Genomic DNA, 15,747 nt, shown 5'->3' on the forward strand with positions numbered 1-15,747 from the left:
TACTCAATCTTCCTTCCACGGTTTACATTGTTTCTCGGGACTTTGCTGTACATAAGGACGAGGATCGTGAGTAAAAACCGATTACGTTGTTTGGCACAATATGGTTCTGGCGGACGTATCCGTGTCGTTTGTCTTCTTCGCTCGACACGGAACCGCGTAACCGTGTTCCGGGCCAGAAGTTTATCAGATCCAGACCCAGCCACTAGCCGGTACTGTTACACAGCACGGTGGCATCGATTGTTCAACAAAGCACCCGAAAAAAATGCGGTATAACAAACTAACACCGCATGATAAGTAATAACCTAATTGTTGTGTTTTTCAAACACAAATTTTAAAAAAATATATATTCTTCAAGTAGATAAACCAAATACCACTAATTGCCGAAAACGAATCGTTTAGTTGAATGCAAGGGTGATAAATAGATTAACAAAATAGAAATGATCCTTGGAATTCATCAAATCTATTTACGTTGAGTACTCATGATTCCGAAAGATGTTTGCAAAGCCCGTCTGAATCGTCTAATTATATTCTATACCCTTCGTTGCCAGCAATCGTTTCAAAAACTACCAAACCGATACAGCGTAGATGTTCACCAAACTCTAAATCACGATAGAGTTGGCTTGAACGAAGCCAAATATGTAAAAAAGTTGCATTCTGCTCATAAACGAATAGGAAAACGTACCAAAATATGTATACTTCTTTAAATCTAAGCAAGACAGACAGCACTTCAAACTTTGTTCAGCGGCTCCGAGTGACGCCTGGGGTAAGACAAAATTCGATAAAATTCATGAACTGATAATATCTATAAGCTTATGAAGAAGTCAATCTTGTACACTAGCTAAAGAACCAGCAAAGGAACTGATGTTGTATAAGAAAATATTTTCGAATGCAATATTCCACTAGATTGGACCCCTTGTACTCTGTAATTTAATAGTCTACACCAACTTATAAATCCGTAGGAAAGAATGTAAATTTTGATTGTATCAACTTTATACTTCCACTGCGGCTAGTGAATTTTCGCCACTCATCTTTCTATTTTCGCAACCCTCTCCTTGGTGTTCTCAAGAAAACCGTCTTTGCATAATACAACTTGTGAGCCACAAAAAGCTAGCTGCACAGCTTCTTCGCGTTCCGAAGAAGACGTCACCCAGAACTCCCTGACCACGAAGTAAGGGGTCTCATAAAACCGACCGGTGATGTCATTACTAACCATAACTTCATTTGCTCACGTTTCCCACCACATAAAGTTTTGTATAATAAACACGGCACACCGCTGGCCCGCAGCGCCAACAGCGCTCCTTCAACCGCGCTGCGCCATTGTTGGCGTCGAGCCGGTGGTTGCCAACTATCAACACTAACCACCAGCAAAAGAAAACACATCCTTTCCGTTGCATCCTTTTCCGTTCTACCCTCACGGGACACCGGACTGCCGTAGAGGGAGATGGAATTTAATCATTCGTTTTGCTATTGCCTCAGCCACTCGAGGCGAAGTTTAAGCATTCTTTTCACCTCCTCCAACACCGGGCGCTCATCCCCGGTTGGTTCATGAGGCAGCCAGGGCTCCGTGCGGTACAATTTTTCCCAATCGTTGCGCATGCAATGCGGTAAAAGTATCAACGTATAATAAATTCCGCAACAAGTTTTTCTAGCTCGTAAAGAGCGTGAGACTACTTGTGTTTCTTGCCACGCGTAGAAGCCTCAACGACTGGGACCTCCGGGCCCTGTCGGCCCCTCCTCCGCAGAGAAGCGATTTCCGATGGCGCTCCGACTATGATCAATAGCTATCCGTACAATCCAGATCCTTCACACCGCAGGAAGCAAAACAGCGCAACCGCATAGCCGCTGTTTAGAGCAGGACGCGCTTCTTGTTTGACACGCGTTTTTATTTCTACGACGACACGGACGAATTATGCGTAGAGTAAACATAATTAACCTTCCCCTAGAACGCGAGCACCGTAGGCCCGAAAACATGCTCGAAGGTTATTTCCACGGCCATAATTTATCACCCGGCTCCCGCTTGGTGGCCCCGGCCACCAGCTAGGCCCCTCTTTCAAGTGCAAGAAAAAAATCAATTTTCCACAGCGCCCTTGCAGCTCTACGGCCCTTTAGTGGTGGTGCGAAGGCAAACCACATTCTTTATCCTTAAACATGAAAAATATTTGCCAAAGTTCGCACTACAGGACTTCTATGCACTAAAGGGTTCTACAGAACATACGAAAGCTGATTCAATGTATACCAACTACCAACTGCCTGTAGACTGGTAGAAAGCAAAATTACAAAATAATTCCCATCGAAAAAATGTTAAGCTGATATTGTCGAATATTCGGTCGAATCGAATTTGCTAAAATCTTTTCAAAAGCAAAACGTTTAAAGAAACACCCCAGCCACAATAAATATAGAGTATAAAATATATTTTAAAAATTGGTAAACGAGTCTGATGCAGTGTAATGGCCACGGATATTGTAATCCTGCACAAGGCACTTGTCTCAACTGTTAAAGTTGCTGCTACTTAATGAGGTAATGCAACAAGCAAATAGCCTTCAACCACATGTGTTGTTTCCTGTGTATGGGATTCCTTGCGTCCCAACCTTAATCTTTCAACTTAGATACACTTGGTCCTGCTCTGAATGGTAAATAAAGCACACCAATGAAAACTTTAAGCCCACGACAAAATAAGGCGGTATGTTGTTATTTTTATGCTTCTTTGCACCAAATCAAACATAGCTCTGTAATCTGCGACGGATACCCAAAAAAAAACCATAACAAAACGTACCGGAAACTTTAATATACACCAACTATAGCGTCCGCAAGGCGAACGGAAAAACTTTGTCAAGCCGATCACTCCAGCAGAGATAGCAGGACTAAACTAAAAATATGAAAACTAATCTACGATCGTTTATGCTCCACCAGCACCACCGCCGATGGACACCTCCGCGTGGCTCGCGGATGAATCGCGTGTACCTTGTTGCACAACAACAACAACAACAAAACTCCAACAACCAAAACAAGTCGAAAGAATATCCGTTCTCCATCACCTCCTCGTCCTTGTGCTTGTGCCACGCTTCGATTCTATTTGCGGATAACAAAATCACTACATCTCGTTCCGTCCCATTGTGCCCAAACGCCGTAAACAATCCTTTCTTTTCTACCGCCTGCTAGACGAAGCCGTTCCGACGAAGGTTGCCACTGTGGCACAAACACGAAGCAGGAATGGATTTTTATTAAAGTTTTGTTTACATTTTGGTCCGCAACGGTGTTCATCGACGAATTACCCTTCTGTAAAGCACCGTGCTCCACAATGAAAACGTGGTCCTGGCGTTCAGTAGAGACCTTTCGTTTTCCGCCAAGGCCGGAAGATTTTAAGGTGCCCTATGGACTTTGGCTGCTATGAATAGGGACATTCATCAGACAAAAAACATAAGCGAACAGAGTTTAACTACTAAACGATTGAGCCAGTATTTTTCATGAATTGATTGGTTTTTTTGGTCCAAAATAAGAAGATTTTCTAGCAAGAACAGACGTTCTAAACGGCATCATTTCTTCGCATAATCCTTGAAAAATTGAAGAAACTCGTTCGGCTTATGCCAAAAAAATATCTCAATGTTGAGCAAAATTTGCGAAGGACGCTCAATTTCTCCAACAACCCGCGACATGAACACGAACCGAAACGATGGCGATGTTACGTAAGCAGTTCGGTTCGGTTCCGCATTCGGCAATGCCACCACCGGCCAATGTCACCGAGACAACTTCATCCTTCTCATTATAACGAAAAAATGGGGAAAAAGTCAGATCCATCTACGTCAGGTCTTGCCACAGTCTAATCAATCCCGTAATGTCCTGGAAGCATGCAACCGATACACTTTCTGGCGCCTGCTTTGCTGCCGGTCCATAACCGGGCTTCAACTTTAAAAAACTACATAAATCAAAGCCAAGGCAACCACCCGCCGGAAACCACCCTGGTCTTTCCTTTCTGAAAACCGAGAAATCTGCGTCGAACTATGAACTAGACAAAAATTATAATGACATGCACCGTGTTACGCCTCTGTTTGAGCGGCATCCTGTCGCCGGAGGTTTCTTCGTTTGTGGATCCGTCGGTTTTCCTTTTCGGTTTCCGTTTCGCTTATAGCTTATTTGGTAGAGGTGCGGCAGCCAAAATCCTTTCCAGAGCCTTTATGGGTAGTTGGACTCAACGCGGACTCAATTCATTAAGTCGTCACCAACGGGGGTGTTGAATCGTTTTCGCGTTTCGGTCACCAATCGCCAACTTTTTTCCGGTAATCGCAACCCATCTAAAATCACACAGAAACAGTGTTCCTTCGTATTCGTTACACAGTCCGTGACGCGGCGGAAAAAGCACACACACACAAACGATCGAAATAGACCAAATTTATGTAGGACACTCCCGGTGGGTGATTAAAGCGGATAAACTTTTGCGTCAGACAGCACGAAACACGCTGGGTCAAGAAATGTGATAAGCACATCCACGTCGCGATCGAATAAACAGCCGTCACCCGGAAAAGCCTCCTGCGATGACGCGCGGGTTGGATAAATTTGCACAATTGGGCTGGGCGTTTCGAAAATAGCAGCACCTGGCCACCGGGCGGCCCACGAAGAGAACGATTTAGCTGAACACTGCCCGTTTTGGTCTGCCTGTCCGCTAGGTGATCGGTTTTCAATCGGATTTCATCAGTTCGCCACTCGCTTTTTGCCTAATTATTTACGGGGCTTTTTACGTCAACCTTCAAGTGCTGCAAACAACGCAAATCCTGCAGCAAAGTGGCCCCCTTCAGAGCAGCTCGACGGCTTCATCGATCTTTTTGGCCGTATTTTTGTTTTTCGCAAATATCAGTTTTCGATTGCTGTTTATGGGATGTAAATAGCAACCCGGTTGCCGAAGTAATAGTACCGAGTGCGTAACCATGGCTAGCAATGAATGCTTTAATAACTACACCGATTTCCTGCATTCATGCACTATGTGCGCCACAACAACAGTACAGTGGCTACAACAGCAGAGTGTTGTCTAATTCTCCAGAGTGACTGAAAAACATCCACAGCTTGAGAAATAAATACTCGTAGATCGTCGTAAACATATGTTAAAAAGATGAAAAATGTGTCTTTATTTTAGGTATAATACTTAGAGCTAGTAAATGTACGTACAAAACACTCTTGTCAAAATATCTTCGTCACTGTTCACCGAAAGGCACTTGCAAGGCACTGCGCGTTTTGGCGATTTTCTAATGTAGAATTTCATTCGCTTCGCTCCGTTTACTCCGTGATTCAATGTAACTGGTCAGTACCTTTTTCTTGCGCTTCTCTTCATACAATCTTCCTCACTATCTTTGTGTCCATTGCCGAAGGGACAGAGAAAAGGTACGGTAATGAGTTAGTAAAATAATCACATATCGGTTCAGTATCAGTTCAATTACGCTATGGCCTCCGGGGACAGGTATACTGGTTCGCGGATGCATATTGCACTCTTTAAGTCTGGGTTATGTTTACATCGATAGGATGTGTGTCGATGGTATTTATCTCCTGTGTGAGCTGCTGCTGCTGGTATTTGTCTACTGTATCTATTTTTCATTTTTACAAATTAATAGAAATCTGTAAAAAAGTGAAATCTGTTCTCGTTTTCTGTATCGGTTACTTGTACAATAAATAAAAGCAGTCTCGCAAACAATTTGTTTCATTTATCCACCTACCAGATAGAGAATCCTGCATTTGGGTGCCATTTCTGTCCCGGAGTCATTCGCGGTCAAACGGAATCAAACGGGATGTGGTTCAGGCGTCTAATCAGCAACAATGGCAATTCCGGTAGGCACACACTAACCACAAACAGGACTGGACTGAAGACCAGCAGTAATCCGGTCCAGATTGCGACCATCCATAACTGGTTAGCACCAATCAGCGAAAGCATTATTATTATTATTGCTCCGGCTTATCCGTTTTAGCTGGTAGTTATCTCCCAGTCTCCCGATTTCCGGTTCCCCACGTTCCAGACTGTTTTCCTCTCTCTCTCTCTCTCTCTCTGAATGCAGCCGATGGGTGGTAGAGAATTCGTGAATATGCTGTGAGGATTAGGAATATTTCTCTGTACCCGACGGGAAAGCTGCACAGTAAAGCTGAAACCGTTCCGAAGCTAAGAACGCCACCTGAAATGGACAAATTTGAACAGGCATTAGGTAAACAGGTAATCTCAGACACCAGTAGAGAACATGTCTCCATTTTGCTGCACGCTTGAGCGATTTTATAAATTATATAATAATTAGAAAATTAACTAGCGAGCCTTGCGGCACCAAGTGGCAGATTATGGCAGGATTTGCTACACAGACTGTTGTGAAGAGAGTAACATTCTGATTCTTCATTTCTTTTGCCAATTCTTTGTCGCCGTAAAAATCACATTCCATTTCGTTAAGCAAAACCTAAGTCCTATAACCGCTCAAACTAAACTACAATCAGCGTTAATCAATGTTGGCGAAAATAATGTTGGCGTTAATCAATTTTAACTCGCCTTTTACTTTGTATAAGCGGGCTTGTGAGGTGGGCTAAATCAAGTTTCCTCGAACTAGATAATCGGTTCTCGCGTATATTTTTTACAAAAGAAAGTTTTTTTGTATTTATACTAACTATAGAAGAGATATAGAACTGTTCTAATGTTCGCTTCTTATTCCGGAGAAAGAGATAGTTAAATGTAAATTTCTTCCCTTTTTTTTCCTACTTGATCCTGGACAAATCGGCATCCTTGCACACATTGCAGAGTATTCTTTACAATAGGAAACAAATGAGCACAGCACATGTAGAGCCGATCAATTTCTTCGTGTAGTGAGTTTGGCGGCGCACCGTATGAGTGTTTTCCTTATGCGGTTTTATGATGCTCCCGCCTTTATGAAATCCCGCCTTTCCCCGAATTCCATGCTTCTCTGTTGTTACGCTTTTTCATGCCCTTTTAGAATGGCTTGGTACCGAATGAAAAATGGGAAAACCATCACTTTCCTAACGCCTGCGTTGTCCGTGCTGTCACTCGCAGGCCAAGTATCTCACCGACCTTCCCCAGATTATATACGCAGTGAGTTGTGACGCCAGACATCTTCGTTGGCGGACCATTTTTGCCTCTTTTTTCTACGGGTGTTTATTTTTCTGAATGCTTGTCTCCAGTTCTGTCTTTAATACGCTCAACCATCGCAAGTGCCACCATACGGCCAATTTTGCCATTAGGCGTGAAGTCGCTGCCAACAAACCGCAACGTGGTTTAATCGCAACCGTACTCATGCTCACGTGTGATTAATCATCGCAGATCAGGACACGGTCATCCGTTCGCATTGCTCACCCTGACCTGCAAGCCAGCTACTAGTCGCTACTACTAGAGAACCCCAACCGGCCAACCAGCATCATTTGGTTCATCGTGAACGATTGCGTGCGAACATACGCACGCAACAGAAACTTATTATGCGACCTTCGGCACAGTGTGCTGAGGCTACTGTCTAATGGTACAAACATCTTGACCAACTTTTTCACGGTTCTGGTCTCACGGTTCCAACGCCCAGCCGCCATTTTAAGCCATTTTTTATTACCTTACTAGTGAAAAATTTATCAAAATATCCTACGACCCCAACCATACAACTGAGCGTCACAGAGCATCTGATGGAAGCCAACCGAGCATAAACCGGACACCATTCAGCGACTCCAAAATTCCCATGATCGTGATCTTGAACGGAGGGTCGTTCAGGCGGAACTCTAACCAGCGTTAAAGCTACATTCATTCTTGGCTTGTTTACGCGTCATTTGTTTCCAGTGCTGCATGTTGGAGCTTGGGGGAAATCCTAATGCACGATCACACATTAAGGCGAACCGGAATGAAGCTTCTCAGCGAGACCTTCCTCGAAAAGAGAGGTTTATTTTTTATTGAAATCTGTCTCTGAAGCAATTAATCGCCACCGTGTTTTCCGGGGTTAAATCCACTCTAGGAACCTGTTGGGCAAATTCAAGGCCCAGTTTTACCTTCGCGATTTCAATAAATCAATGGTCGTTAAAAATTTATTGCTATCATTCGAAAACCTGCCTTCGCCGTAATAAATGGTGAAAGGCAGTAAAGGCATTATTCCAATCCATTCCATTTCATAAAAGAGGGAACAAGCGGATGGTTTTAGTAATTCGGTGACTTCATCAAATCATATACATATTGTAAATTGTGTCAAATGAAAAATCATTAATAAATCATGAGGTGAAAGTTTTAATGTTTAGTTTCACCGTTTTCGTTGGCACATGAAAAAACAAAACAACAAATGGAATGCTACATCTGAAACTTTCACTAAGATTTTGGAATTGGAAAAAAAATTCCAATCCAATCTATTTGTTCCACATGTTGAACAAACTCCAAAGCTTGTCGTTTATCGTGGATTCAGTTCGCTACTGTTATTTCTCGCTACGTCTCTGAAATTGGCACGGAAATTAAATGAAATATTCAAAACCTTAATCACTTCCATCGATTAAATTATCGATCCGTCACTCCGTCACTGTCTGCGACAAAGATACTCCCAGCAGGCCCTGTAATCACATTTGTGGCACTCTGCGCTCCGTTGAATGTTTCTCGATAGATGGGGTTGGATTTATTTATCATCGCGCTAATCGAACACCTTGTCTACTGTTTGAATCGGCTTACGATTTCCCTGGTAGGGCAACTTTTCGAGTTTAATCCATAAAATCCCTCACTTTTTGCTCAAATCGGCCACGCACGTTGATGGAAGTCAGCCTCTGCCGTTCCATACCTAGTCGTATGGGGCCGGTCAGCGTGCCAGCGAAGCTTTAGATTCTGACCAGTACAGCGTGATATAATAATCCCCTACGCTCTGGCCTGGTGCAGTCAACCATGTGCGATGTGGCAAAAGCAATCCAACGAGTTCGCTACCTCGAAACCACTTTTTCACTCGTTTTTTTCTGTATCAGCCCCTTTCTTTTTACAAATAACGGATTGGCCCGCCGACAGGGCTTTAAGGAGGCCGAAACTGGGCGAAAGTTCTACGACACAATTCTTGCAGCAAACAACAATAGCACTCACTTTTATCCAAGTTGGCTGTGGCAGCAGTAGTAGCGATGTTTGAATTTGTTGCCGTTATGCCTTTCGTTTGTCGTTGAGCTGCGTTTCAGCCACGACCACGAAAGCAACCGCCAGACGTAACTCGCCAACCGAAAACGCGCGTTTCCCCACGATCGTGTGTGTTGATCTCGAGCAAAGCCAAATCAGGTCCCCGAACGCATCGCCGGTTACGCACCACCGTTAGGCTACCTCGTTTGGCCAATGTTTCGGAGCAACTAATGGCGATCCAACAAACCAGCCTCTGGCGGGCCCAGGCCAATGGTCAGTGGGGGGAACTGACGCACCGTGACGCACACGCTGAAACGTTATACGGTAAATGACGCTAATATGGCCAGAACAGGGCTTCCCAGGCCGTCGGAGATCGGAATCGGAGTGGTTGTAGTGGTTCTTTGAGGCTGTTCGACGAGATATTCCTCTTTGACTGGTCGTTCGTACGTTTTTCGTAATTTCCACTTTGCTCTTATTGCTTACCACCTGTTTACAAACATTGCTGATCTTTGAGGTCTAAGATCTTTGTAGCATATTTTTCGTTTCGACCATCTTGTTACTTATCGTTTCATTAATTCCTCATAGTTTTGAAATATACGTAGCTAAGCTAACAAGAACAGAAACTGACATTCAATCTACAGCTTCCCGCCTTCACCATGTGCGTATGAAAAAGGGCGCATAATGTTCGTCAGTTCGCCAGAGCCTAGTACTCGTATCGTTTGAAGGCAAACCGGTCGAGTTGAAGGTCTCGTGGTAAGGACAGACGTACGTTGAGTACGTTCGTACGCAATTGTACCAAGGGCAAAAACAATACGAAACGTTGGATAGCGGATAATCCACGGAGCGACCAGGAAGCGTAAGGCGACTGGCGGATAATTACATCAAATATTGACACATGCCTTGGATCACAGCTTCGATGCTCATCGTCTAATAAAATCAAGCTTTGTTTCAATTAAGAAGTGTTAATTATGAAAATATCATCGCATAAGGTATACAAATTCCCAATTTTAGATCTAACTAGCCAATAGTGGAACATTTCGAACTTAACATAATTCGTCTAATAGTTGGTTTAATAGTTGAACGAAGAAAATTATATCGAATTAAGTTAAGAAAAAGATTTTGAACACATTTTTATCTCTTTTAGAACATGGTTTTAGTGATCGACATCTCGGGAAGTCTTTCAAGTTTATGTTCGTTTTTAAGCTAAACACTTCATAAAAAAGGACCTTAACAAAATGCTGAGTAAAAATGTGAATGCGAGTACTTACATGATGTAGTAGTAACTGTCCCGGTCAGCCGTTTTACGTGGGTTCATCGTGCCGTTACTGCTGGAGAATGACCCGCCGCTGGAGCCGGAGCCTGAGCCGGAGCCGGACCTATTGCTTCCAGCCGTGCCCGACGAGAACGAGGGGCTCGCCGTTGATGATTTCATTGACGTCATGGCGGACACTTGTCCGAACAAATTTCTCAAGTTATCCATGGTCAAACCGGGTATTTATGGCCGAATACGGTGCCACAGAACGTGTTCAAAGTATCGCGACAAATCGCACACGCTGCGCTATGGCTGAGATTTTGGGTGTGATAGCGAAGGGGCAAATCCAAATCCTTCTGCTGGCAGGCTCATAAATTCGTCGGCACATAAATTCGGTGTTACAGCTTCACACCTTTCCGCTCCTACGGTAAGTCACACCGTCCCGACTGTTCAATGTAGTTCATCAAGTTCTCGAGAGGATACGTACGAATCACATCAACCTGCAAAAATGTGCGAAAAAATAAACGATGTTTGTGAGCTAAACTTGCATCGCAAGATCGAACGGCGCGAACGCCACGAACGGGGAGAAGTGGTTTGTTTGATAATTCAATTTTGGGGGCCGGAACCCTCTTATCATCAGCTTGTGGGCAATGGCGGGTCACCAGGGCGCCTCGGATGCCTTCTTTCGGGTAGGCGTTATTGCGTCGGACGATTTCTTGTTACCAAGGCCACCAGCAAAGCATAAAACGGGTCACAGCAAGCCCCACAGCGATAGAGCTCCGAAATGCGGAGTGAATCTCCTCCGAATTGCGTTCCTCGAGACTATTATCCACTGATTGAATTCAGCCAATTTAAAAGACAATTCTTTGTCCGTCCTTCCAGTCGTGAAAATGAGAGGAATGTGATAAAAGCACATCAAAAGATACCCTTTATTTACAACCTATGCCCGACGGGTATTTCAAACGATTAACTGCGGACAAATAGAAAGTCTAGACTAGAGGTGTGGTACTGAATTCGATAGCGGCCGCAGTTGCTCTTATTGAAAAATCTTGGTAAGCAAACTTCTCGGTTTATAAACTTTGGCACTTTGTTAAATAACTTTTGGTTCCATTTAAAAACTGATGCACTTGGCGGATTTTTAAAATCCATCACGTATAAACTATAAATTCTGTTCAAAACCGACCATAAAAAGTAGTAATCGTGTGTCTTGCGTTCAGTCGATTGGTTACACGCCACGAGCGAGCTAGTTGATAGTTTCGCGTTAACCACGGGTACAAAGTACAAAACGGTGACCCTGTTCACGTTTTTCTGCTCACGGATTTGCTTATGCCTAAGCAAAGCCGTCGGACGGGATTTTGTTACAACATGATTTTAGAAAAAGAAAAGCAGGCAAGAATAAGTGTATTGAGAAGTATGCTCTGAAGAAGCTCGTATTCGTTGCTCTAATAATAAAACAATATGCATATCTTGGAAAATCCTCGATTGACGAGTCAATAAATAAGATAAACAGAACTAAACAACAGATAAATCCGGTATTCGGCACGCCGTAACCTGGTGCAATTCACCGATAACTGAACCTAATACTCTGAGCACGCAAACGAAGATAACAGAAAGGCTCCAAGGTATCAATTCACTGATATGTGATAAGACTACTAAAGAGAAGATCTTTCTGGCCGCGTTTTGTTTTGAATGTTGTAAAGAAGCACTGCTCAAATTATTTCGATTAACCATAGAATAGTGAACAATTCGTTACGTTAAAAAAGGAAATTTTAAAGTAAATTTAAACACTCTCACTTCGTTCAATTATCACACTGTCTCAATTGGCAATTTTCTGTCATGTTCTCTATGCAACCAATGTTTTATCTCCGTGGTTTTTGTTTTGTTTATGTTGCCTTTGCAAGTGTTGCGCGTACGTTGAAAAATTGGTCGTGCGTATCGAAAACAAAAAACTTCTTCTCCGGCATGACGAACTGGAAAGTTTCGATGGAACGTCTGCCGCATACGTTTATACCCGTTTTATGAGCTATTTTTGGGTAACAGCCCGTAACTCGCCGACGCAAATGTTGATGGCGGCCGCTTACAACCGCGAACATTTCACATTACCACCAGAAGCACAATCCCTATTGCAAGCCGAATCAATGCTGTAATACTTACTGGAAATGTTGCGTTGTTGCGGTTTGTCACAGAAACTATTTCTTTCGTTTATTTGCACTTCAGGAAAACAATTCGACCACCTGCAGTCGCTCTACAAATGCTGTAAATGAAATAAAACCCGGCAGCGCTCAGAAACGACCTTTATACCGCGAAGAACTCCGCAAGCGAGGAACCAGATAGCACACGTACACGGTTAACCCTCAGTGCGATAGAGAGCGACAAAGCTCCGGCGAGGCGGAGCAAGAGAGACACAAAACAAACAAACCAACCCATGAAACGATCGCGTCGGAACAGCCACCAATACAATCGTGAAACCCTTTTCCGAATCCTTTTCTTACTCACTGAAACAGGTACTGGGAACGGAAAAACGGTAGATGTACCCGAAGATAGCGGAAAATTTCCATGGCAAAACAAATAGCATAAATAGCATAAATGACCTAAACGGGTCTGGTACTGTTCGAATGGACTGTACTGCTTTCCCTTTCTACAGCCAGTGCCAGGGTTTGGGATCGCTACCTGGGCAACATAAGAAATGGAAAATTACCAAAAATTATGCATCAAAGAGGGTCGGCGCTTGGAAGAAGGCACACCGGAGTGGAAATCTACCAAGCGCATCCCCGAAATCTGATCACAAGTGACTGGCAATGCTATGGCACCTGGGGCAGCGGATCTGGAATGATCGCATAGCTCGAGCACATGATTTAGTTGCAACGGAAGCAGTCAATGATTACGAATATTATTTGTTCGATAATCTGCCATCTGTTTCCAGTTCCAATTTCGTAATCTTAAAACCCATTCAAAGAATCTGTAGAATTTACTATCACTCTGTACGATTGTAGTAAAAACATGCACACAGCCTGAATCGTCGCAGATTCATCGCAGATAAACCACATTAACTGACCCAAACCAGTTTCGTACAAGTATACCCGTTTCCGTCTTTCCTATCGGTGCACTGATACTGCAACGTCTCAGTGAACTTTAAATAGCATATACATTTTTACCACGAGAATGTAAACCCAAAACTTAACATATTGCGTAGCGGCGGGGCTCTGGCAAGATCCCGGGCCCGTGTAACGCTTATCAGATCATTGATAGTGTAACGAATCTGAGGCTTACCACAGCAGGATTAAGTAAATCATGGATGAAGGAATGTTTAACCCGTTTTAACCTTTTACGCGGCAAAGTTCAGCTACAAAACGAATCACGTCGCCATCCTAGGTTAGCTTAATTCTACAGTCAAACCAGGTGCAAATGAGCAAAAGTAAGTAAGAAAGCAGAGAATCAAACTAACCAGTTTTCATGTTGCTGTTCTCACCTACAGCTTAGCTTGTATTACTATTTTTCTTCTTTAGCTTGTCACGTAGAAAAGAATCAGCGAAAGATTAGAAAAGTTCACACCTGATAGAGCTTACAGAAGTACAACATAAAATTAAATCTTCAAAGCGCAAACAGGAATTGTCCGATTGCGTTTCCGTCATATCGACACCATGCCCTTTTAGGGACATTTCCGCTCCACTTGACTCTTGCCGGATTCATCGTATTCCTGCGAACTGATCCACATTTGTTGGAATGTCCCGATGCTGGCCAGAATAGAACCCCCGATCCATGCCCCGAATCGTCTCTCAACTGATCCGTTGGCGGAAATCATCTTCAACCGCGTATTAGACGGGGCACGGTGTTGCAAATCGCGGTTCAATCGCTCTGGAAATCCGGGCAGCAGAGAGTTACCACCCGTAACGACCACCGAACCATACAATGAAAGTCGAACGTCTGCATCACACATACCGACGCTTGTGGAGGCGAGCTGTCCCGCCCCCAGCATCGTGTGATCGAACAGGCTCTCGGCCAACTTGAACCGTTCGGGGCCAAAATCTTGGTGGTAACCGTTCGGGAACTCGTAATGCACGGCCGGTATCTGGGCAGCTGTCCGTTCGTCGTAAGGCGTTTCTAGCACCTGTACAACCGACATTTGAAAGTCTTGCAGCAGCGCCTTTAGCATGTACTGCTGCCACGAGGCGGTCAGCTTTTCCGGCAATACTTTCGGTGTGAAGCGCGGTGTGTCGCGCTCCTTAATCACATCCTTCGCTGCGATACCGTAAGATGGCAACAGGTCGATGTTTTGGCCTTCGAGGTAGTGGCGACATTGAAGCGAAAGATAGTCTCCACCAAGAGGAGATTTGACCACTGCTTGGCTTAGAACATATCCCTCCTGAAAGTGGATTACCTTACTTCAAATGCATCCCAAAAGGAGAGGATAAAAAAGGTATTACATACATGGACTGGAACGGCCGAGGTATGCGTTGCGCCACTGTCCACCACCAACGCAGTGGCACGCCCGTTAGCAAACGCTGCCAGGACAGCGTTTTTTACCAAAAAGAATGCGGGAACGTTGTACTTTTCAAACATCAGCTCCGTCAACCGTTCACGATTGTTTCTTACATTCCATGCTGCCTCTGAAAATAGGACCGGATGGTAGACGGACTCTGATTGGACAACCTTAAAAAGAGAGAACAATACGGATAAGTCTACTCCAAGTATATGGTTTAGGGTGCATTCATTTCACCTTGGCGTACGTATGATCAAGCACTTTTTCGAAAAGGTCCCAATTTTCAATCATTCCATCTTTCATGTACGATTGAATTTCCATATTCGGCCGGGCAACGTTTACCAGTGTCGTGTCCACATAGTACTTATTAGCTGAAGGTAAAGAACATTCGTCATCACAAGTACGATAAACGTGAATGAAAACTCCGCCAACTTACTGCTACCAATATTGTTGTCCGCTTTCGTCTCCAAATCGGAGTTCATCACAGGATCCGCTGGTCCGACACCTACCACCGCCGGGATCTCGGCCTTCGGTGTGTCCTCCTGAGCGTATCCGACGCGCAACGAATGGTGCCCGGGATCGAACACCAGAGCTCCAATCTCATCGCCCCCGTATAGCATACCACTTGCACTCATCGTAGTGAAATGTTGATGCAACAAATTACAATTAGAATTACCACAAATTAGTTACACAAAAACGAAAACCGCTGGCGCCGTAAATGCAAACAAACACCCGGCGCGTCGTTTTTCGGTCGTTTGACAGCTGGCAGGGTTGTCTAAAAGGTTTGCTCGAGCATTGACAGCACCTATTTATAGCAACTGTCGAATGGCTGAAACTATAACGCTATAAACTGTTGGTGACCCGACGAATTTTTGGATCGTCTGAACAGTGTGGAAAAGATCAGAAAAAATGAAAGTTTGGCCGCTGGAGAAGAAT

General features: G+C 44.0%; 2 protein-coding genes across 2 annotated transcripts; both read right to left on the bottom strand.

Moving 5' to 3' along the window:
- Positions 1–5,102: 5,102 nt before the first annotated feature.
- LOC131209928 (uncharacterized) lies at positions 5,103–12,587 on the bottom strand. The gene is made up of 3 exons (XM_058203089.1): positions 12,486–12,587; positions 10,348–10,831; positions 5,103–6,149 (listed from the first exon to the last, which is right to left on the bottom strand). The coding sequence occupies exons 2-3, from the start codon at positions 10,557–10,559 to the stop codon at positions 6,137–6,139; spliced, it is 225 nt and encodes a 74-aa protein (XP_058059072.1). The 5' UTR covers positions 10,560–10,831; positions 12,486–12,587; the 3' UTR covers positions 5,103–6,136.
- A 1,199-nt stretch (positions 12,588–13,786) lies between these two features.
- On the bottom strand, positions 13,787–15,548 carry LOC131209806 (actin-like protein 6B). Its single transcript, XM_058202948.1, has 4 exons — positions 15,248–15,548; positions 15,049–15,182; positions 14,760–14,981; positions 13,787–14,694 (listed from the first exon to the last, which is right to left on the bottom strand). Exons 1-4 carry the CDS (start codon positions 15,444–15,446, stop codon positions 13,981–13,983), a joined length of 1,269 nt encoding a protein of 422 aa, XP_058058931.1. The 5' UTR covers positions 15,447–15,548; the 3' UTR covers positions 13,787–13,980.
- Positions 15,549–15,747: the final 199 nt, after the last annotated feature.

This window comes from Anopheles bellator, chromosome 2 (genome assembly GCF_943735745.2).
Source record: "Anopheles bellator chromosome 2, idAnoBellAS_SP24_06.2, whole genome shotgun sequence".
NCBI lineage: Eukaryota > Metazoa > Arthropoda > Insecta > Diptera > Culicidae > Anopheles > Anopheles bellator.